This window comes from Vulpes vulpes, chromosome 2 (genome assembly GCF_048418805.1).
Source record: "Vulpes vulpes isolate BD-2025 chromosome 2, VulVul3, whole genome shotgun sequence".
Lineage (NCBI taxonomy): Eukaryota > Metazoa > Chordata > Mammalia > Carnivora > Canidae > Vulpes > Vulpes vulpes.
The window spans coordinates 80,666,803-80,691,517 of record NC_132781.1 but is presented as its reverse complement, the minus strand read 5'-3'; the positions used below and the strand labels follow the sequence as shown (position 1 = coordinate 80,691,517).

The 24,715-nt window shown below is 40.3% G+C and overlaps 1 protein-coding gene across 20 annotated transcripts in view; it reads right to left on the bottom strand.

Moving 5' to 3' along the window:
- CORIN (corin, serine peptidase) overlaps positions 1-24,715 on the bottom strand; it is a 227,330-nt gene that overhangs the window by 178,784 nt on the left and 23,831 nt on the right. For 17 of the 20 annotated variants that reach the window (XM_072749068.1, XM_072749058.1, XM_072749067.1 and 14 more), the window contains 2 exons: positions 15,793-15,937; positions 24-224 (listed from right to left, as the gene is read on the bottom strand). In XM_072749068.1, coding sequence (XP_072605169.1) covers positions 24-224; positions 15,793-15,913 — 322 coding nt within the window. In that variant the 5' untranslated portion in view covers positions 15,914-15,937. Of the gene's footprint in view, positions 1-23; positions 225-13,716; positions 13,865-15,792; positions 15,938-21,962; positions 22,034-24,715 lie in introns of those variants that run through there. The other 3 variants (XM_072749063.1, XM_072749071.1, XM_072749075.1) reach the window with 2 other exon arrangements.

Here is a 24,715-nt window from a genome sequence, read left to right as displayed (position 1 = left end):
GTGTTCAGCACCCTCAGACATACTTGTGTTCCTGTGATTTTGGTCCCCTGGGAGAGAAGCATCCGTGGTCCAGGCTGGAATGTGTTGACTGGGATGTGTAGCCGATGTCGCGGTGCTCTTGTTACAGACTGGATTTGTAAGAATAATCTCAGACACTGGGACCTCACCATCAGTGACCAAAGGTTCGCTCCCGTTAGATTTAAAATAGGCTTTTTTTAATGTTCCTGAAAGAGGAAAAAAAAAAGATATTTTGATACATTACTTAGAAGTATTTATTTTAAAAAACATATTAAGCAAACTCTAGAGCCACTTTCCCAAGTCTCATTCTATCCAGGCAAATGCAAAGAGGAAGATGATGACTAGCAAAACTTCCCACTTTGTTGGTACAACCAAGAGAGTGTCTCCTCTACCACTAGCAACCTAAACCCTGTGAAGAAACTACTGCTTTCTCAAAAGCTCCAGGTCGAGAAACTGAGTCTCCCACCAAGGTGCCCCCGTGCCCACAGAATTCAGGGCAATTTCACCTCACCTGAGACTCACAGCAAATAAATGAAATGTGACTCTTATAGTGCTTCCTTACAGTGAATTTCTCAATTTCATCCATCATTTTATGCTACTTAGTACCCAGGACACACGCTCTTCGTATCTCTACATCTGCCACCAAAGGACAAGAGTGCCTGCCCAGCTTCAGCCTTCTATTTATCCACGTTTTCCAAATTTCAGTGACCCATGCGCAACAGGTAACTAAAAATAATAGGGCTCATATATTCACCTAGACTATACCATAAAAACCCCCAAAACGTAAAACTCTAATTCTAGAAAAAACTAAGCAAAAGAACTCAATTGTCTTCATCTTTAACCAGAAACCATAAATGGTTAAGATAAGATAGAGCCATTAAGCGAAGATTACCAACTGGTCACTTTTCTCAAGGTATTCATTCATTGACAAAATAGTCAAACCTAAGATTATGGGAAATCACCTGGCTTTGGCTTTAGGCAGAAACTCCTGAAAACTTTGAAAGAGATCATGTATTTTTAACTTAGTCAAAATAGACAACAGACTGTTTCCATAATACAGCACTATAATCGAGTATGTCACTAAAATAAACAAATGTGATATTGATTCATTATAGAAACACCCAAGGGAGGTTTTTTTTTTCCCTAAAGGAATGTACAATGAATGCTCTCATTGGCTCTCACTTCTCCAAACAGTCCACGGACCATTAAAAATAAAAGAAATATAAATAAAATGTTTAATATCAGTCTATGGAAAAAATTTCTCTACATGTGCTTGACACTTGGAAAACATTAACTACAAATCAAAATAGAAAAGCAGCTGTTTTCTAGCTAACTGAGGTCAACAGTTTCATCTGCTGAAGGATTCTAAATAAAACACTGGAGCAATAAAATCTCAGCCGTGACCATGTGGTGCAGGTAACACACTCTCCAAACTGTCTGTGTGATTACAGGTAAATATTAAAGGTAGTAAGTGAAAGGAAAGACCTCATTTAATTGTTTTTGATTTTCAAACTGATGCACGGTCTATCCTAGATCAAAAACAGAGACGACTCTGTAATATGTATTTCATTCATACAAACCGTGTATGAATCAATTAGACACAATTTTATTTTCATCCATTTAGTAGTTGCTCTCATTGTTATTTTTTCTGGCAGAAAGACATTTTTCACAATAACATGTTAATTCCCCTAATGCGGCTGTGATGAACTTTTAAAGCCTGTAAAAGGTGATTTATTTATTACACTAACCTCTGAGTCAGCATCCAGTGCTGTCAACATAAGTTTTAGCACACGCCAACTCCTCGCAGATACACGATTCTTTATTCACTTAAACAGAGTTCCTTTCCATATAATTCACTTAAAAAGAGCTCCTTTCCATATAAAGTATTTCAACAGTTGTTCTTAGCATCTTGTTTGTAACGATCAACCTATTAATCACCTTTCCTTTACCTTTTTCATCTAACCACAGGGGCAAAAGTGTTGATAGCATCTCTTCACTCCAAGAAGTCCTTGGAACACTGCCTTTCGTAGGAAACACTGACTTGGAGGACAACTTTCTAAAAAAAATTCAGCTTCCTTGCTCTTAAATTCTACATATCGAATCAAGCTGGCAGAAAAGAATGAAAGGCAAAGGTAATACATGATATACGGTAGTTACTGTAGTTAATGTCCATAAAGTCTATTTTTAAGAGACAGACCGGGATGCCTGGATGGCTCAGTGGTTGAGTGTCTGCCTTTGGCTCAGGGCATGACCCCAGGGTCCTGGGATCGAGTCCTACATCGGGCTTCCTGTTCTCTCTCTGCTTGTGTCTCTACCTATCTCTGTGTCTCTCATGAATAAATAAATAAAATCTTAAAAAAAAAAAGAGAGAGACAGACAGACCAACTGACAGAGAGGGAGAGAGAACCATCCTAAAGGCCTGAATTCACCAGATGATTTGTTTTCAAGCATCTCTGGAAACCCACCAACTCTCTACTCACAGTTGCTCATCTAATACACGTATTTTTAAAAAGTACAAAAATTGAAACTCAGTAAGAGTAAATATCCTCAAGTTATCCCATGACGAGCTATAAAAATGCTGAGAGGTATTAGCCCAAAGTGGAGGGTTCATTCTTCCAGTCTTGCCCCATCCTTTCTACATTCCTATTTTTATGGGGCTGTGGTTAAAAGTACAGGTTCTACAGCCTGACCACCTGGATTTAAATCCCGTCTCTGGTACTTACTAGCCCTGAAACTTTGGGCAAACTCTCAACTGCCATAAACTAGGGAAATAAAAGTCCCTCCCCTCGTGGGACTGGCCATTAGGATCAAGTTAGTCAGTGTATATATACATTTGGAAGAGTTCCTGGCACATAGTCAGTTCTCATTAAGTGTTAGTCATCACTACACAGTGATAGCAAGGAAAGTAAAACTGCCTTCCTTACAGCTACGAAGGTACTTTTAAATCAACATCAATTTCCACTTACTGTAAGTGCATCCCACATAACAAAATGGCTAAAGAAATTTTCAAAACGAACCACTTAACCTACTTGTGGAGGAAAAGAAGTGTGGCTCTTTCACACCAGGTGAATAACACAAGACCACACTGACCAAGGGTGTAAGGCTCACAGGGGTTCAGCTCTGGCACATGGCTCTGCTTAACAAGCTCACTTAAGAAACAGTCTATGATTCCAATATTAATAGACAAACTTTACTGGTCACTTATAATGAATGGATTGAGCACTGTGGTAGGCACAATGACTGTCCCCTAGAGACGTCCTCATCCTAAGTCCCAGAACCCATGAATATGCCACTTTTCACACCCTACATGGCAAAAGGGGTGTAACAGATGTGAGTTAGTTGATGAATCTGAGATGAGGAAATATAGATTATTCAGGTGAGCCCAAGGTGGGCACAGGGTTTTTATAAGCACAAGAGGGAGGTGAGAGGGTGTGCATCAGAGACATGCGGCATGAGGAGGACTCAATGGACCATTGCTCATTTTGAAGATCGAAAGAGGCCACAAGCCAAGAAAGGTGGGAAGCCTCCAGAAGTTGGACAAGACAGGAAGCAGATTGTCCCCTAGAACCTCCAGAAGGAATACGGTACTGCCAACACCTGAATTTTAGCTCAGTGAGACCTAGTTGGACTTGTGCCCTCCGTAACTCTAAGGTCATATATTTATATTGTTTTAAGCTACCAAGTAATCAGTAGGTTGTAGCAGCAATAGGAAACTAACACAGGCACCTGGCTAAGGATATTCACTGTAGACACCTACTGAGTTGGCTTTCCAACAATCTTTTGAAACAGATGCTTCAAGAGAGAAGAGAAACGAAGCTTTCAAGAGTTATTTAGTTCACCCAAGAATTGAGACATGACACACAACATACACAGGCACCCACACACACACTTCTCACTTTGGACAAATTATACAAGTTGGAAAAAATCAACCACCATATGCATGTAAAAAAATTATCTTCCTATGATGTGAGTTTAAAAGTAATTCCTCATCTTTACATCTCTAGCCATGTGGAAACACATTTACTTGGCATTTTCTATGTGCCAGGAACTTTGTATTTACTTTCTGCTGCAAACACAACATTTAGTAAGAGCTTCTTATCATCAAGATGTTTCTAGATTAGTTGAAGGAAACAGGCATGTAGTCTAAAAATACAAACCATGATACAAGTGCTTTGAGAATGATATGCATGAGGCAATCTGGTGACAGAAAGTAGAGAACTAGCTGTCATTCTATTTGAGAAAGTCAGGAAAGGTTTTTTAGGGGCAAATGATCCTCAATATAAATCTCAAAAGATAATTAAGGATCAGCTAGGTTTGAGCAAAGCATTTGTGGGGAAAAGGAGGTGTGTGGCAATAGGGAATGGAGAACTTTCTAGATGGAACAAAGGGGGAAAGATAGGCAAGGCCCAGCAGCAAGTAATTAAATACAGCTAACACAAGGGGGACTGGCGAGAGGAAAGGTGAGAGAGGGAGAAGGAGCCACGTTGTGAAGAGTAGTTCCTGTTAAGGGCTTGGAATTGTTCTTGTGATGAAGAACTTTTGAAAGATCTTAAGCAGGGTGGCACATGAGAATGACCCCTCCCCTCTGGCAGCAAGGTGATGGGGAAAGGGGTCAAGTCTAGAGGATAAGAAGACTACTGCAATAGTCCAAGCAAGAAGAGAGTAAGGCCCAACCCAAGGCAGATGCAATGAAGACATAGGCAACATTTGAGAAGAGAGCTTTCAGAGGCAAAATTGTGAGTTATAAGGGAAAGAGTCAGAGATCCCTTCCAGGTTTCTGATTTGAATTACCGTGTACATGACGGAACTCCCAACTGAGAGAGAAGCGGTAGTCATGAGTGCCATTCATCAAATATTTTTTTAAAGATGTATTTATTCATGAGACACACACACACACACACACACAGAGAGAGAGAGAGAGAGAGGGAGAGAGGCAGAGGGAGAAGCAGGCTCCATGCAGGGAGCCTGACGTGGGACTTGATCCCGGGTCTCCAGGATGGCGCTTAAACCACTGAGCCACCCAGGCTGCCCTCATCAAATATTTTCAATTTTCTTGCATTCTATCTACTAAGACACATGTGTCGGTTACATTCTCTGGCCTCATTCTCTGCCTCTGGACATTGTTGATGTTGGTCAAAGGGCACAGACTTCCAGTTACGAGATGGATAAGTTCTGGCGATCTAACGTACAGCCTGGTAATTGTAGTTAATGCTGTATCGTACACTTAAAAAAGAAATCTCCAGTGCTCTTTTTCTTTTTCTCTGCCACCATAACTACATAGGAGCAAAATGATGGCTGGTCCATCAATTGAGTCCCTAAATGACCTCAATGAGTATAGCCCCCATGTCACTCACAAAGGACTTGTAGCATGAGTGAGGAATTACCTTTGTTGTTTTTAAACCCCTATCATTTTAGGGTTACTCTTGTTACACAGTACAGCATAGCCTATCCTGTAATCTATCTATTACGATAGATAATTTACAAACACATTGATTATAAAATGCCTGTGAAACATTCAAGGGGGAGAAAAAGTCTAAATCTAGAGAATCAGTAAAAAAATAAAAATAAATAAAAATAAAAATAAATAAATCTAGAGAATCTTAGCATTTCCTCCAGAATGCCTTGCCAGATGCCCACAAATTTTTATCTTCTTTGTGGTCGCAGAGCACACGCTCTTTGTTATCACCCATACACTCAAGAGCAATTGTCTGTTTCCCTGCCTGCCTTCTAGGCAGGTGGAAGGTGGATTCTTCTTCTTCTTCTAGGTAGGAAGGTGGATTATTCATGTCTGCATGTCAAGTGCCCAGCAGAATGCTTGGCACCAAAGTCGGCCTTAAAGAATATTTGTTGAATGTATGAATGAGGAAAGAAGTCGTGGGGGTAGGTGACACTGCCAAGAGAGGCCTGGGTGTAAAGTGAGAAGAGAGCGAGCTTAGGGAACCCCAATATTTAATAGCTGGGTAAAGAAAGATGAGCTCAAGGAGACAGAGGAAGACCAGCCCGAAGCAGAGGAAATATCAGAAGTGAAAATATGCAGGCATTTTGAGAAGAAAAGAGGAGTAGTGGAGACTGGGCAAGACCCTATATGGTCACATGATCCCACCCGAATAAAAGACCGTGTTGCTGGCACCAACTAACAATGAGCCTGCTCCTTCTGAACTGGCGTAAACAAACACAGAGAGAAAGCATTGGGTTCTTCATTTCAAAGTCTTGCTCAAATGCACACTGGTTTCAGATGCTGTGTGTTGGGTGAAAAGTCACTGGTGCCCAAGTACTAATGTTTAGGAGGTATGACAAGAAGAGAAAGGGGGAAGATCAGATTGAAGGGGATGGGGGACTGGATCGAGCACGGAAATCGCCTGGCGATCTTGCTAGAAGGCAAAGCCAGCAGGTCTAGTGTGGGATCTGCACTTCACACAAACTCTCAAGTGAGGTTGATGTTGCCAGCCCATGGGCCACACTTGGGGAACGAGGCTTTGGACTTCCATTTCAGAAAGCTTTCCACGTTACATGTAACCTCAGGCCTGAGCAGCCACAGAAAAACTATTCTCAGGTCTGAGAACTCCATGTCCATAAATCTGTCCCCAAAGGTCAGTGTTATTAAAGGAATTTGGGGGCTTAACTAAGGAATATGGAGCCAGGTCATAAAAGATCAGAGAGGATCTTAGATTTGGGGGTGTCAGGAAAAAAAAGATCTGGGAGGTCTTTCCATGTGAAAGTGATAATCAAAATACAACCTTATGAGTTAGGAAGTTGAAACTCTTAGAATTCCAAATTCTTGTAAAAGCCACAGGCTGTGACTTTGTTAAGAGAAACTATATTTAAGTTCAATGATCTTTAGCTCAGCTAACATGTTTGAAGAGGAAAGTCACTTTCGTAGAGGAGTATTTCTCCCGAGTTCAAGAAAAATGGACTATTTGCAACATCTCCCCTAAGCTTATTTTTCTTTCTTCTCCCCTGCATGGCAAAGCAAAACGTTAACTGGCCACACATGGTCCTTTCACGGTTCTAAGGAAATTAGGAAAGTTACCCTAGACCTCCCTTACTAACCTTAGGGCTAAAACAAATGAAATGTATTTTAGAAGTGGATGAACAGAAAAGCCTTTGAAACCAAGGTTTCAGTAGCCTGGGAAAAGAAGACAGGAAGCGTTCTGATGAGATTTTTTTGGATCATAACTTTGGTGAAATCAGGATGCCCAACAGTGTGCAAAACTCAGGGCCGAACAAACACCCAAAGCACCGCCCTTGGAGGACTGTTGCAGTACCCCCCATTTTTCCTTCCTGCCAAGGCTTCTACCCATTTGGACCTGCTCGCCCCCATACCTGCCAAAGGCCCCCTCTCAAAGCCTCTACCAGGCCAGGCCTGCCAGTCCTTCGTTCCATCCCCCCTCCGTGGAGTCTGTGTTTTAGGCCCCACCCTGTCAGAAGGGACCTCAGCTCAGACTAGCTCTGGGCCCCTGTCATCGGGTGGCGTGGCAACTGTCTCTTCTCACAGCAGAGTCACCTCGTGGCTCTCTTAGTAATGGTGTGACCATTTCGCATGCCCTCCTCCTTCGGGGACCAGGGGACTCCGTGAGGGCCCTTGCTTCAATGCCAGTGACATGCTGCCTTGTTCTCCAGAAACACCCGTTAAAAGGCTGAATCGTCTCAAGAAACAGCTGCAATTCTATTTCTGTCAAGTGCTTCCCCAAATAATTTCACTTTAAATATTGGATATACATATTGCAGATATATGTTTATGTATTATTTATGTGTTTACCTATAACTGAACCAGATATCAATTTGATCTCTAATAAATCCCCCTATGACATACACTGACTCTCCTAGGGATGTGACGGCAGCACAACCTGCTGCCAGTTTGGTTCTGATAAGAAATGGGGCACGTGAGTGGCTCAGCTGGTTAAGCGTTTGCCTTGGGTCATGATCCTGGGGTCCTGGGGTCCAGTCCTGTGTGGGGTTCCTTGCTTGTCGGGCTCCTTGCTCAGTGGGGAGTCTGCTTCCCCCTTTAGAGCTTTCCCTCTAATAAATCAATAATATCTTTAAATTAAAAAAAAAGAGGGGTGCTTAGGTGGCTCAGTCTGTTAAGCGTCTGTCTTTGGCTCAGGTCATGTACCTGGGGCCTGGGATCGAGCCCTGCATGGGGCGCCCTGCTCAGCATCCCCCTCTCCCTTTCCCTGCCTCTCCGTCTGCTTGTGCTCTCGGTCTCTGTCAAATTAAATAAATAAATAAATAAATAAATAAATAAATAAATAAATCTTTTAAAAAGTAAAGAAATGGATTAGCCTCTCACATTAACTCTCGGGTCCAAGCATAAAAACCATGTGAAACTTCCCATCACATTGCAAGTCTGACAATCAATTTTATTCCTTCCTAGTGACTTCACTGGTAATTAAAATATACTGTGGCCATGGCTTGGTGGTAGGGTCAGTGGGGTTATGGATTATGGGATTACCCTGACAATGGATCATAGCACAAAGATTTTAGTTCTTAGGGATAGAGTGAATGAAAAAGAAAGAAACACATTTTTTAAGTTAATTTTTGACTATCACAAAAACTAACGCTTTACTGTCATAATGAATTTTGTCATTTGTAGGAACACTTTGACAAATTTAATTTCATTTGGCTTTCATAACAATTCTGTGAAATGAATAAGAATTATATTCCTCCTCTAACAGAGAAGCTAAAGCATCGACCAAAACTCATACATCTAGTAAATGGAAAAGGGAGACATTAGACCTCAGCCTTATAAATTATTATAAGTTATTTTTCTATGTCACATGGCCCTTTGTTATTAGACTATAATTAAATGAAAACCTAGGGTGAATATTGTACTTTCCCACTCTTCAGTTTTCCTTTCAATGTCTTTCAAAAGACTAAATCTTTTTTTTTTTTTTAAAGATTTTATTTACTTACTCATGAGAGACAGAGAGAGGCAGAGAGAGAGGCAGGCTCCATGCAGGGAGCCCGATTTGGGACTCGATCCCAGGACCCCAGGATCATGCTTTGGGCCGAAGGCAGATGCTTAACCGCTGAGCCACCCAGGCATCCCAAAAACCTAAATCTTTTTTAAAAAAACATTTTTGAGGGACACCTGGGTGGCTCAGCGGTTGAGCATCTGCCTTTGGCTCAGGTCGTGATCCCGGGTCCTGGGATCGAGTCCCACACTGGACTCCCCACAGGGAGCCTGCTTCTCCCTCTGCCTGTGTCTCTGCCTCTCTCTCGATGTCTCTTATGCATAAATAAATAAAATCTTAAAAAAAAATTTTTGAGTATAATTGACATCCAGTGTCACATTAGTTTCAAATGCAACATAGCAATTCAACGTCTCTCCGTTATGCTGTACTCGGTGTTACTCCCATCTGTCATCGTACGACAACATCAGTGACTATATTCCCTCTACTGTGCCTTTCGTTCCTGTGACTTTTTCACTCCGTGACCGGGAGCCTGTATCTCCCACTCCTCTCTTCACCCATTTTGCCCATCTTCCCAGCCCTTCCCCTCTGGCAGCCATCAGGCTGTTCTCTGTATTTATGGTCTGAGTCTGCTTTTTGTTTGTTTATTCACTTGTTTTGTGTTTTTATTTTTTAAAAGATTTTATTTAAAATGCTCACCAAGAGTTCACAAGTGTTCTTTTATTCCCCACATCCTCACCAATACTTATCTTTCCTTGTGTTTCTTATTTTAGCCATTCTGATGGCCATAAAGTGACATTTCTTTTTTTTTTTTTTTCTTTTTTCATTTTGTTTTTGTTTGCATTTCCTTGAGGATTGGGGATGTTGAGCATCTTTCATGTGTCTGCAAGTCTTCTTTGGAAAAACATCTATTCAGGTCCTCTGTCCTTTTTTAATTGGATTATTTGAGGGAGGGGTTTTTCTTTCTTCTTCTTTTTTTTTTTTTTTGGTGTTAAAGTTTTATAAGTTCTTTATGTATTTTGGACACTAATCCCTCATCAGATATACCATTTGTATATATCTTCTCCCATTCAGTAAGTTGTCTTTTTGGTTTGTTAATGGTTTCCTTCACTGTGCAGAAACTTTTTATTTTGGTGTAGTCCCAATAGTTTAATTTTGCTTTTGTTTCCCTTTCTAGAGGAGACATATCAAGGAAAATGTTTTTATGGCCACTATCAAAGAAATGTTTTCTTCTGGGAGTTTTATGGTTTTTGGTCTCACAGTTAGGTCTTTAATTCCTTCGAGTTTATTTTTGTGAATAGTATAAGAAAGTGGTCCAGCTTCATTCTTTTGCATGCAGCTGTCCAGTTTTCCCAGCACCATTTGTTGAAGAGACGTTTTCCCATTGCACAGTCTTGCCTTCTCTGTCGTAGGTTAATTGGCCGTGTAAATATGGGTTTATTTCTAGACTATCTAATCTGTTTTTCTGGTCTATGTGTCTATTTTTATCCTAGCACTATACTGTTTTGATTACTAAAGCTTTTGAGTATATCTTAAATATATCATAAGATTATGATATCTTCAGCTTTGTTCTTATTTTTCAAGATGGTGTTAGCTATTTATGGTCTTTCTGGTTCCATACAAATTTTAGTATTATTTGTCCTAGTTCTGTGAGAAATGCTTTTGGTATTCTGATAGTGATTGCACTGAATCTATACATTGGTTCAGGTAGAATGGACATTCTGACAATACTAATTCTTCTACTCCATAAGCATGAAATATCTTTCCATTTGTTTGTGTCACTGCAATTCTTTCATCAGTGTCTTCTGGTTTTTAGAGTACAGGTCTTTCTCTTCCTTGGTTAAGTTTATTCCTAGGTATTTTATTCTTTTTGGTGCAATTTTAAATGGAATTGTTTTCTTAATTTCTCCTAGTGGTGCTTCTTCATTATTCGTGTACAGAAATACTATTGATTTCTGGGGGTTAATTTTGTATCCTGCAAATTTACTGACTTATTCACTACTTCTAATAGTTTTTTAGTGGAGTCTTTAGGATTTTCTATGTATAGTAATCAGGTCATCTGCAAATAGTGACAGCTTAACTTCTTTACCAATATGGGTGCTTCTTATTTCTTTAGCTTTTCTGATTGCTGTGGCTAGGACTTCCAATACTATGTCAAATAAAAGTAGTGAGAGGGGACATTCTTGTCTTGCTCCTAATCTTATAGGAAAAGCTCTCACTTTTTCACTATTGAGTATGTTAGCTGTGGGTTTCCTATATATGGCCTTTATTATGCTGAGGTATGCTCCCTCTATATCTACTCTGTTGAGAGTATTTATCATGAACAGGGTGTTGAATTTTGTTAAATGCTTTTCTGCATCTACCAAGATGATCACATGATTTTTATTCTTCATTTTGTTGATGTGGTTAATTATGCTGATTGATTTACAAATATTAAATCCTCCTTGTATCCCCAGAATAAATCCCGCTTGATAATCCTTTTAATGTATTGTTGAATGATTTGTCACTTTGTTAAGGATTTTTCAACTGTGTTTGTCAGGGATATCGACTTATAGTTTGTGTATGTGTGTTGTCTTTGTCTGGTTTCGGTATCAGGGTAATCCTGGCCACATAGGATGTCTTTGTAAGCTCTCACCCTTCTTGTATTTTTTTGGAATACTTTGAGGAAAATATGTATTAACTCCTCTTTAAATATTTGGCAAAATCCACCTTGGAATCCATCTGATCCTGGACTTTCATTTTTTTAAAGACTGAAATCTATTTTAGAGTTCAGATCTTTGGAACCATACGGACAGTTCAGACTATCTCCTGATTTTAGAAACACTGAACTAAACTAAACCTTTGTAGCTCCAACTTTGATTCTGGGGGTTGAGGAGAGAAACAGTTTGCTACTGTTCTCTTCTATATCCCGCTGCTGTAATAATTATTCAGGAAAGCCCAACTCTCTTATCTTCAGGAATCTCTTTGCCACTTGACTACGTGCATGAGAGAAGCCCAAAGAGACAAAATTAGAGACACATAGTGCATCTGTGTTAGCGGAAAGCTTTTATTATCTTTTCCTAAACAATCACCCTCTCACTATTATCTTTGTCTTTTGAAACTACAGCTCCTGTTATTTATGCAAAATTGTCATCCCAGCATTCCATAGCAATCTAATGGGCCCATAAATAACTATAAAACTTTGAAAGAGCATGGAGTTATACACTCAAACCAACCAGAACATTTTAAAAAGTAAGCAGAATTTAATGAGGTTTTTTTTTTAAAACACAAATATAAAACGGTTTTATTGCTCATTATAGCAACAAACATCTCAGTTATAAAATAGCAAATGTCTACTTGAACAGATATTACTTAATATATCCATACATCATCTGGTGCAGAATCTATGAAAAGAATGCTTTTGAAGAATATGTCCAGGAAACCCCCACTTTCTAAAGGTCACCTAAATATAAGCCAAAGTGGCACTTAGAAGTGGATATAAATGGTAGACTTCCTAATCCCATATACAGAGAAAAAAAAAAATCTACTCCTAGGAATTAACCAAAGAGAAATGGAAACATACTTGTACGAGAACTTTCAGAGCAACACCATTATTCATAATAGCTAAAAGATGGAAGCAACTAAAATTGGTAAATGGACAAATATGGTAAATCCATACAATGGAATATTATTTGGCCATAAGGAGGAATGAAGTTCTCATACATAATACAAGATGGATGAACCTTAAAAATATTATGCCAAGTGAAAAAAAGCCAGTTACAGAAAACACACACAGGCATATGAAATATCCAATATTGGGAAACCTATAGAGACAGAACATAGATCAGCGGTGGCTTAGGGCAGGGGCAGCTAGAGGATGGAGAGATAAAAGACTGACAGTAAAAAATACAGTTTCTTCTTAAAGTGATACAAATGCGACAAAACTGATTGTAGTGATGGTTTCACTTACCTGTGACTATACTAAAAATTATCCCATTATACGCTTTAAGCAGGTATGTGAATTCTATTTCAATAAAGCTATAAAAAATTAGAATCTAAAAAATAAACAAATTTAACCCAAATAAAGCACTGTCCTAATAGCATTTCTCCTCTGTGCAGAGGCCTCTAAGCACTGAGGTACTTAAAGATGTGTTTAACACCCGTATGAGCATTCGACCCCGAGAATGCAAGGAAAGAATCTTCAATGGGCTTGAGCCTCTGAATACATATTAGCAGAATTAGACTTCGAAGCGACAATGGTAGGACAGAGGCTCCACCTCTGTCTCTAGCCCCCAGAGATAACGACTATAAATCTGGGCAAAACACAGAAGAAGTACTTGAAGGCCCTGGAAAGGAAACAAAAGCAGGCCAGCTCTGGGGGTGTGTGGAGCCTTGTTTGGCTTTAAAATTCAAATTGGAGGGCAGCTGGTGTGGCTCAGTGGTTTAGTGCCCCTTTCAGCCCAGGGCATGATCCTGGAGGCCCAGGATCAAGTCCCACATCAGGCTCCCTGCATGGAGCCTGCTTGTGTCTCTCTGTGTCTCTCATGAATAAATAAGTAAAATCTTAAAAAATATTTAAAACAAACAAACCTGAAGTCTCTGGACTGAGTTACTTTTTCTCTCTCCCTTTTTTTAAGATTTTAATTATGTATTTGAGAGAGAGAGCATGGGTGGGGGCAGAGGGGGAGGGAGAGGCAGGCTCCCCGCTGAGCAGGGAACCCCATTCTGGGCTCATCGCCTGGGATCACAAAGGTAGACACTTACCAGACTGAGCCCCCCCAGGCTCCCCTCCCTATCTTCTACTTACTTATCACCCTCTGGCCTCTGAAGTGTCTCTCCTCTCTTAGTGTCTGTGAAACCCAGACACTTTTTGGGTTTTTTTTTTCCTTCTTGTGTGACCATTCTTCCTGTATCTCTCGCTTCCTCCTCTTTCTCTATCTTCCCCTTAAGTACTCAGGACTCCTCCCCTTGGCTTTTAATCAGTACAGTTCATCTGCTTCTACTGCTTCGACTGCCAGTGAGACTCCCACTTTCCTAACTGTAGCCAGGACTCCCTTCTCAGCTTCCCTTCTGGGCACTTCTAGCTTCAGATCAGTAACAGTGGGGTGGGAGTTAGGTTCTAAAGCAAGCAAATAAGCCAAAAATCATATGAAGTCACAATTTCCCTTGAAATTCCCTTAGAAAAGCAACATGTTCATATATTCCTACATTCATTTCTTGGTCCTGTCCGAGCTGTTGAATTTGCTCAAGATAAATGCATTCGAACTATGATGCCACTGTATTTCGTTAGACCCAGAAGAATCTCTAAGGTGACGTGTCCACACTACACTTCCATCCTGCCTCCATCTACCTGCATCATGCTCCTCCACCTTTACTTCCTACATTAACTGATGGCACCAAAATCACCCTGACTTCCTAAGCCAAAAATCCAGCCCTCAGCATTGACCCTTATTCTCCATCTCCCCCAAATCCAATCAGTCTTGATCTCTGTTGATTTAATGCCTGAATTCAAGCCCTTATCATCTCTTATTTAGCCAGAGCCTCAAAAAGCTTGCTCCCTTTCTGCCTCCTATCCTCTGCCATGTGTCTAGGTCTAATGTCGTTCGCAAATGCAAATATGATCAGGTTTCTCCCTGGTTGGAAAGATCCTCCAGTGGTGAACTACCACCCAAAGCAGTGGTTTTCAAGCATTTTTGTAGCAGATAAATACGATTTTCAAATTAGTATCATATAAGGTCCTAATATCTACAAATAGAAACAAGCTGCATTTCATTAGGATTAATTTACTCTGTAAGTCATGAATGTGTGACTTATTAAAAGCCAAACATTGAGAAAATAGTAGATAGTTTTGGCGAAATACAAAAATTCAAAATTGTTGGTAAGCAATTTGATCAGAATCATCTTGCGTATTTATTTCTCCATTTCATTTGACTGCATGTGATCAAAAAAGAAACCCTGATTCACAGCAATAGGTAGCTACCAAAGATAATATTTTGGATTTCCCCTCCCCAATAGCTCATCTTTTAAATTTAACATATTGTTTATTTAAAAAGATAGCAAGATCCAAATACAAATCATTTAATCTATCAGCACAAATTATTTGGCTGCTGGTCTCCACTTGGTTAAAACTTGGTATGTAATATTTAGTTTGAGTACGTGTTTAAGATTTATTTTTTAAAATTGAAACTCAAAACAAACATTTATGGAAAACCTTGAACCTCCTCCCCGGAGGAGGTTCCATGCAATAGAGTTTGAAAGCCAGTAACGGAGATGCTGAAGCCCAATCTCCTTAGGACAACATGGAAGATCCTGTGTCATTTGGATTTTATCCATCAGTCCGGCTGCATTTCCTCCCACTGCCAAAATTCCACCCCAAATCCTGAGTCCATCTCCATCTATCACGGGGTTATACTTTGGCACTTGCTGTTTTCTGCAAATCCATGCACCACCGCCTTCCTTCTGAATTTCAATGAATTATTCCAAAGGTTAAAATGCTAATGCCTTGTGAAGCCTTCTGTGACTTCCCCAAAGTACCTTGCAGCTGCCTCCACCATCACCATGTGTTGCCTTGTGTAATAATCATTGTTTCCTCTCCACCATGAGTTCCTAAGACAGGCTAATTTAGCCATCCCTACGTTCTCAGGGACTTTCAACGTGCTTAGTACCTGGTAATCACACCTTAAATGCATTGAATTAGCTACTTCATTAGTTTATATTAATAGGAATAGCTAGCAGAGTGATTATGGTGGCTGAAACTTCAGATTTGCATAAGGTAGTCAAGAGAGAACTCTCTCATCAAGTTGACACCTTAGGCTAAATAAGGACTACACAGAAATCACTGTTTTTCTCATTTGAATTTTGACTTCATTTTTTTTTCACTCACCAACAAAGGAAAGCAGGATCACCAGCAGGACAATGAGCGCACAGATACATGGAATCAAGACCAGCAATAAGAAGCGGAGAATATTAGCAGTTGCCAGCTTCTGAGAGCAACCATCACCCATGTTACTGTCGACAGCAACCAAGACCTAAAGTAAAAGAGGAATATGAAACACGGTTTTGAGCATGGTTTTTAAGCAACTTGGTACACAGTACGAAATTTTCAAGTACAGCTGTCCGTTCGGAGCAGCAGCATTCCCAAGAGATCCTAGTGCGTGTACTCTAGGGCATGAAAACGAACTTAGTCACTAAATCATGCTACTAAATGAACAAATAACTGTACAATGACACTCAGGGCAGAGAAAAATAATCTATTTCTGAAAAATTTTTTCAGGAGTATGTGAACTTTTAATGCTATTCTATCTTGACTTTTTAAATGTATTTTAAAATGTATTTAAAAATACATTTCCTAAATGTATTTAACACAGAGAGAAAGAGAGTAGAATGAGTGAAAGAGGACACAAGTGGGGAAGTGGGGAAGAGGGAGAGGGAGAAACAGACTCCCCGCTAACCAGGGAGTGGGGCTAGATCCCAGGACCCTGGGATCATGACCTGAGCGGAAGACAGACAGGCTTAACCCGCTGAATCATCCAGCGGCCCTTCCACCTTGATTTTTTAAAAATATATTTGCCAATTTAATATTATTCCAAAGGGCTACAAATTACCATGGCAAGGTCTCACCTTGGCCCAGAGCTATAAGCCAAGACTGCCTCGTACAGTGATAAAAAATTGATGAGGAGCTGTAGACAGGACATTACCCAGATTTCATCAGTCCTAACCCAAATCTGCATGAATCTGGATAAAACTAATTTTCAGCCATTTCTAATTCAGCCAGGTTGACTATCATTGACCATGTATTTAGTGGCAAGTTGAACACTGAAAAAGAGCCTGTCTTGTTGACCAGTTAAACACTGACAGCCCTTCAGGATACCTTCCACCGTCCATGCTGCCAACGTAGCCGATACATCTGTGAGAGGATGACGAGATGCAATTGTGAGGGTTCAAATAAAGTTCTTATTTTCCAATACTTCAAGTTTTGCTAATTTAAATTTAAATTAAATACTTTAATTTCTGGTCAGCCTCTTGCCAGAAAGGATGTCTGTATTACAAACGGCTAGCTTAGGGCAGTGACTTTTTCTTTTTTATTATTATTATTTATTTATTTATTTATTTATTTATTTATTTATGATAGTCACAGAGAGAGAGAGAGAGGCAGAGACACGGGCAGAGGGAGAAGCAGGCTCCATGCCCCGGCAGCCCAATGTGGGATTCGATCCCGGGTCTCCAGGATCGCGCCCTGGGCCAAAGGCAGGCGCCAAACCGCTGCGCCACCCAGGGATCCCTAGGGCAGTGACTTTTTCGACAGGGTCTGAGATGAAATTAAGAGATTTGAGCCCCACACTATGAGCAGCTCTTCCAGTCGCACATGAAGGTATTTCTCATGGTTTTTTCTTAGACTTCTGACTCTCCTTGCATTTTCTCCTGCGACTGTTTCAGAGCTTGAACTGTGACCTCTGCATCATAGTTCCCAAATTTCTCTTGAGTCCCGAACTTCCTTTCAAGTCGGATCATACATTTCCAACGCCTAGCACTTAGCAGCATCTCTTCTCAACATAACCCAAACCAAACTAGTCTCTCTCCCCATCCCTGCCTTCAAACTAGTTCTTCTCCTAATGTCCACATTTGTGCTGGCGGACACTCTACTACTCCAATAACCCCAAGACTCTCCACGTCTCCATCATCCCCCCATGCCATGCATTATCAGGTTTTGTTGCTGTTTCCCCTAAATGGATATCTACTCTTGAGAAAGGAATGGTCTTTGAGTCAGAGCCTCATCAGAACCAAGCAGTTGTTCTAACAGAACGGTCCTGTACTTGATCATTTACAGCATTTATAACAAGTGCTTGATAGTTTCCAACGGATAAAAAGGCAACTTTGATAGGTTCTTCTGAATCGCAAGGCATATGGGATACTCCATTTCTGCCTTATTCCTCCCATAGCAGAATCAATTCTCATCCAGTTACACATGTTGCAAGCAGTGTCCACTACATACACCATGATGTATGATACCCTCGGTAATTTTAAGAATACCCACTGAGACATATTATTTGAAAGAACGTATGATGATAGCTTGAAAATGGCTTGATGGCCCAGATGAATGTCTTTACTGACCCATTCCCTCCGCACCTGGTTTAATCCACCCACCAAAGTGAGATCGCTCAGTTTGACCTGCAAGAAGACTCGGCACTGTGTTACAGGGGGACATGAAAACGATGTGGCCACCCGTTGACCCGTGAGCTGGAACCAGACAATCAGAGGCTCCTCACCCCCTCCCCCTGCCCCGTCCTTGAAATGCACCTCTGTCTCCACAGCCAGAGCCATCTTCAAGAATGCAGCCTTGAGAGAGCAACGTGCTGTGGCGACCATCTGGACGTTACACATGACTGAACCCAGATAAGGATTCTATATAAACTTCCATGATCCTGGCTGGCAGGTCTGGAAAACCACTCATCTTGTCTGCCCAAAACAAGCCTCCTAGTAACCATGGCACTGGTTTACTTAGTAAACCTGCCATCTACCAGTCTGAAGGGTCTGACTCTTTCTTCAGTATCTCCTTGTCCTCTGTACATGGAGGCCAGTTTCAGATTTGACCCAAAGAAGCTCCCAAGTTTGCAAACCAACACATTGACACAACTTAACAGGAGATCTGCAATAGTACATTGATGTCAACACTAGAATTGGTGGGGGTGCCCTTTCAGGCTTGGAGATAGACAAGTGTGGGGTGCTAGCCCAACAGAGACAGTAGTAGAACCCACGTACTTACTTCATTTACTCAACACTTAGGTATTGAACACCTACTATTATAATATGCCTAGTGAGGGATGTAACAATAATTTCAGCCCAACTGTCCCTCTCAAGTTCACAGTCTTGTAGGAGAGATTTGTCCATAAATAGTATAATTATATGTCAAGGTAGCAAACGATAAACACCATAAGACTTACACCTAGTGCTGTAGGAATTCAAAGGATAGGCATACAATTTCTTACTGGAGAATAAGGTAAAACGTTGTAGAGAAACCAGCAATCGAAGCAGACATAATTCTGAGAAAAGTATCCCCCAAAAGCCATGTTATAGCTTAAGAGTGGTAAAATACAACCAGAGAGCTAACGAGGTGTGAACTTTCTTTGGCTTCCACAATAGTGGAGAGGGTTTCTTTGTTAAGATGGTCACAGGAGATTTTAAGGATCATCTTCTTTTTTTTTTTTTTTAAGATTGTATTTGTATGACATTTTATTCCCCAAAGACATGTTTTTAATAGACTTTGTTTTTTAGAGCAATTTTAGGTGTACAGCAAACTTGAGCAGTAGTTACAGAAATTTCCCCCACAGCCCCTGTCCCTACATACTCAGAGCCTCTCCCACTATTAATAGCCCACACCAGCGTGGCACATTTATTACAATCAATGGACTTCTACTAACACATCATTACTGTCCAAAGGCCACAATTTACATCAGGGTTCACTCTTGGTGGTGTGCATTCATTCTGTGCGTTTTGACAAATGTATAATAACTTGTATTCACCATCATACAGAATAGTTTCACTGCCTTAAACATCTTTTCTGTTCTACCTATTTATTTCTCACTCCCCACTAACACCTGGCAACCACGGATTTTTTTTTTTATTTTTTTTAAATTTTTTTTTACCAGCTGCATAGTTTTGGCTTTTCCAGAATGTCATATAGTTGAAATCATATAGTATGCAGCCTTCTCAGATTGGCTTCTTTTACTGAGTAATATTCCTTTAAGGATCATCTTCTTGGGTGGCAAATTCACGATGGCCTCAGCGCTGCCTGGAATCCTGTAGCCAAACACATCCCACTTAGGATGTAGAAGTGAGGAGTCAGCGGAGGAAGTTCTAGAGGCTCATTCTGAAATCTCCTGTCAGTATATATCAATAAGTACTCGATTTTCAGAAACCCTATTATTCACGATTGGTGCAAATATGTTCTCTAGTGTCCAGGAAATAGTTTGCTCTTATCCAAGGGTGAGGAGAAAGAAATACTTTGAAGAAAGTCAGCACTTTGGTCAATTCCCTAACTTTCCTCTTGCACTCATGGCCACTTAGGACACAGCTGTTCGTGGTGCATTATTCAGAGGCCCTTGGCTTTCCTCTGAATATAATGGAACTCTTAGACCCTACTGTAGAGTGAATAATGCCCGGTGAGGTAAACTGCTGGGGAAATTCCTAAGCTTCGTTTCAGTGGACGCCACAGCCCTCTCTCCAGATGCCACCCTCTTCCAAAATCTACCCTCCACAGGCTCGAAACTGTAAGCCAAGCCCAGGCACAGCATTCCATGGTGCAGGCAGGGAAGAAGGCCTCTGATTGATTGACCTGCCATGCTTCTGACATGTACTTCTTGTTTTACTAATCCTGTTGGTAAAACCTCACTTCTTATATCTTGAGAACTACATTTATTTTAAAAACAGGGGCATGTTGGTTTATATCACCTGTACGGATACACAATCTATCTAGGATATTTTCTTGAGTCAATTTCGTTCCATTTGGGACACCTTCTCATCCCTCACCTTCCACATTTTTACCTCCATCATGATCCCCTCCCAGCTTGTCGTTTCAACCATTTTCACCACAGCCCTCCCCTGACTCTTTGGGGATCTGTGGTCCATGGGTGCCTCCACCATCTCCCAACCTATCAGTTCTCTCCCTTTTTCATTTCCTTACATACCTTCCTTAGAATCTTTGGACCATAAATGAAACAATTCTCTCGTTAATACTCTGAACCCGCTTACCCCTCTGGATTTTCTTCCCCTCTCATGTAAAAGCCAACAGCAGATGAAGCCAACAATTTTCTCTCTGTGTGTCTACACCTGGACAGTTGGGTGTGGCTGTAGAAAGTCACCCAACAGGACTATTGGGTTGCTGACGTAAAGCCTTCTCCATTCTCCTCAAGCTATCTTCTCCCACTATGCCGTCACTCTCAGAAGAGGACCTGCCCCAATTCCCATTTTACAGAGAGAATAACAACTATCAAATGAGAATTGCCCCATCTACCTGAATCTAAACCCACACACGTGATCATTTATAAAACCTTTCTTTACTGTTCAAGAACAGAAGCTATTTAAAGCTCCTCATATTTAAGACTACTCCTCCCACTTGTGTGACAGATTCCATCTCCTTCTCCCTTTTCAGGAATTTTACATCTTAGTTCTCCATTAAAACATATATCCAATCTCTCTCTTTCTCTCTCCCCCCCACTGCCATCAACTTTTAACCATGTTTAGGTCTCTTCAGTTATTTATTTATTTATTTATTTATTTATTTATTTATTTATTTATTTTGGCTATCCTCAAGCTATATCACACTTCAGCCACTGTTGTAGCTCTCTTTCCTTCTTTCTTATCCAACATGCCCTAGGAGTTGCTAATATTTAATATCCAAATTTCCTCACCTGCTGTTTACTCTTGTATAATTTGGTACCCTGTTTTGTCACTGCACCAAAAGAGTTTTTGATGTGGTCACCAACGACCTCCATGTTGCCATATCCAAAAGACATTTTTCAACCATCATTGTAATGACATCCCAGTATCATCTGAGAGATCAAGTTCTCAGTCAGCCTCTTCCATCTGCTTCAAGCAGTTTCTTCCTTTGGCTTGTCTTTCTCCTCCCTGTCTGGTCATTCTTTCTCTTTCTGTAAGGTCTTCTGTCACATTCACACTCTCCAGGCCATGTCACCCACAAAAATAGTATCAATTGCCAGCCCCACACACGTGACTTACATCTTTAAAACAGCAAGAGTAGATCTTTCCCCTGAGCTCCAAAGTCTTGTATCCAATTGGCCATTTGACATCTCCTCAGTGGATGTTATTAAAACACCTCAAACCTAACAAGTGTGCAACCAAAAAAATAATCTTCGTCCCTCTATCTGGTATTTTTCCAGAGTTCCCTATCTCAGGGAAAGGTAATTGAGCACTTATTGTGTGTCAGGTATTGTTTGGACATTTGGGATATATCATTATGTAGAGTGAAAATCTCTAGCCTCATAGATCCTACATTCTAGTAAAAACTACCATCATGTCTCACGTGGAACGGCTTACCTCTATCCAGCCTTGTACTCCTTAATTTGTTCTCCACATTCTAGCCCCAGTGAGAAAGAGGCTGGATATCACTGGATAATGAGAAAAGGAAACATGAAAAATGATCCCCAAAGTGAACTAATTCAAGAGGTTCCGAGTCTGGAACTAGAGATGATCATGAGAAGCATGTACCCAGTGACCTGGTAGAGATCTGGGGAGGGCTTTGGACTTGCACAGGGGTGTATGGAATTTCAAGTTCATTTTATTACGATTTCAAAGGTCAAGGAGACCAGACCTGAGATCGCAGGTACATTAGCCTTTATCCTGTTCAACTTTCCTCCAGCATTTGACTTTATTAACACATAGTCCAGTCTTGGGAAGACTTCCACAGCTGCGAATGGCAAAAACTGCTTTAGAACAGAGAGAGACCTGCTTTTGTCATCATAGCATAAATAATATTAACTCAGTTGTGACTCTCTCTTTAAATGAAAATACTTCCCTTTTCTCATCAGTGTACACCCAGCATCTAGCGTAGCATCTGAACACAATCAGAAGTAGATTAATACCTGTGGAATAAATAAATGAATTAAATTGCCTAAACAAAAATTGCTCAGTGCATTATTATGCAAATTACTACTTCTTTGTAAATTGTATATATCTTACAAGTCTATTCTTAAATCATGAAATTGAAAATGTATTTGGTAAAAAAGTGAAAATATTTCCCTTTCAGGAAAAATATACTAAAATGAATAAAATCAGCCTTTACTAGGACTATTAGTGCAATTCCACTCACAATTCCTATTTTGAGCTTTGAAGTCAGCTAGAAAATTTTGTAATTTAAGAAGTAAATTTTAGTGAATTTTATTACAGATAAATTTTTTAAAAATACAACCTTTGTTAAGAACAGGAAACAAAGTGGCTTAGTAATTTTATTAGCCATCTAAATCAGAGATTCCCAGACATTCTTGGTTCAGGACACTATGTGTCCAGGTAATTTTTTCTGGTGGCCTAAACCAAAAGAAATGCCTAACAATTCCACCTAGTAAGTCCAACTACTTTATCAGTGTTTGTATCCTAAAAATTTAGTAGACATTTAAAAAAATACAACACATGACTTGAAATAAATAAAATTTTCACTCCATTCTTAAGTAATGACACCTACTAATGTAATGTGTGTGTCTGTTGGACATTGCACAATACCTCAAATCTTGGAATCCAATTGGAAATCGCCACCATTCATTGCCTGTTCCACATGGATTTTTCCATGGTACAACTTTTTACACAGAACCACCAAGAACCCGGTTTTATGAAGATAGGACAACATCAAAAGAAATACAGCACGTTACTATCTAATGCTGACATTGTAAACTACCTCAAGCTATTATTTCATTTGGTAACCAACAAATGTTGAGTATCACTGGATTCCCCTCAAAAATGGAAAATAACTAGCAGAGCCTCAGTGTGTCACTGCAGTGTTTTGGGGGCCTCAGTTCACAGTTTGGAAATCGGGTTCTAGACTATTTTCCAATGTCTACCTGTCTAAGCCTGAATTCTTAGAGAAGTCATTCATTTTTAACCCCATTCAGAAAGCCTCCCTTGGTCTTCTAGATACAAGTAATCTCCCTCTGCCTTATCTGAATTTCTGGTCAGTGGCAGAGACCAATTGGCTGCTAGCATCCATTCTTTTCCTTTGATGTTAGAAAAAGAATCCTAAAATTTGGTTGGGCCAATATTTCATGGCATCTTCGAATAAAAACATCTCCCAGCCTCTCTTGCATCTACACGAGGCCACGTGGCTGAATTGTTGTTCGTGAGATGAATCTAGAAGTGGTAAATGTGACTTCCAGGAAGTGTCTTCAAAGAGGGGGATAGTGTCCTTCCTCTTTCCTGCTGGCAGGAATATGAGTGTAATGGCTGGAGCTCAAGCAACCATTTTTAAAAATCTTCCTTTTATTTTTTTAAAGGTTTATTTATTTGAGAGAGAGAAAGAGAGTGTGCCTAAGCAGGGGAAGGGCAGTGGAGAGAGAATCTTCCAGTAGACCTTCCACTGAGCAGGGGGCTCCAGGAGGGACTTGATCTCACAACCCTGAGATCATGACCTGGGCCAAAGTCAAGAGACAGACACTCAACTGACTGAGCCACCTAGGTGCCCCTCAAGCGACTATTTAAGACTCTGAGCTAAAAATTATATGCCGAAGGTGTTTAAATAGCAATAAAGAAGGGACCTACATCCCTGATGGATTTGTGAATCTATCAGCCCTGAACTGCTTGTTTTCCAGACTATATTCACATGAGAAAGGAATAAATTCTAGATAAATCACTGTTAATCTAAATATTCTACCACTTGCAATTGAAACAATTTCAACTGACCTATATACTTATCACTTTTTACTTTGCATCATGATCATGTACGTATGTACTAAAATTACTAAACTACAATTTCAGGAGGTAAAGCTCCATGTTCAATTCATTCAACAAATTGCTACATCATGTGCCCAGAATATTATTTTGTACCCCAGGCAACTAACCAGTGCCTAGTACATAATAGGATCACAATAAATATATGCTTTCTCAACTGAATAAATGACTCACAATGCTCAAAAAAATTTCTGAAGAGGGACACCTGGGTGGCTCAGTAGTTGAGCATCTGCCTTCAGCTCAGGGCATGGTCCTGGGGTTCTGGGATCGTGTCCCACATTGGGTTCCCCATGGGGAACCTGCTTCTCCCTCTGCATATGTTTCTGTCTCTCTCTGTGTGTCTCTCATGAATAAAT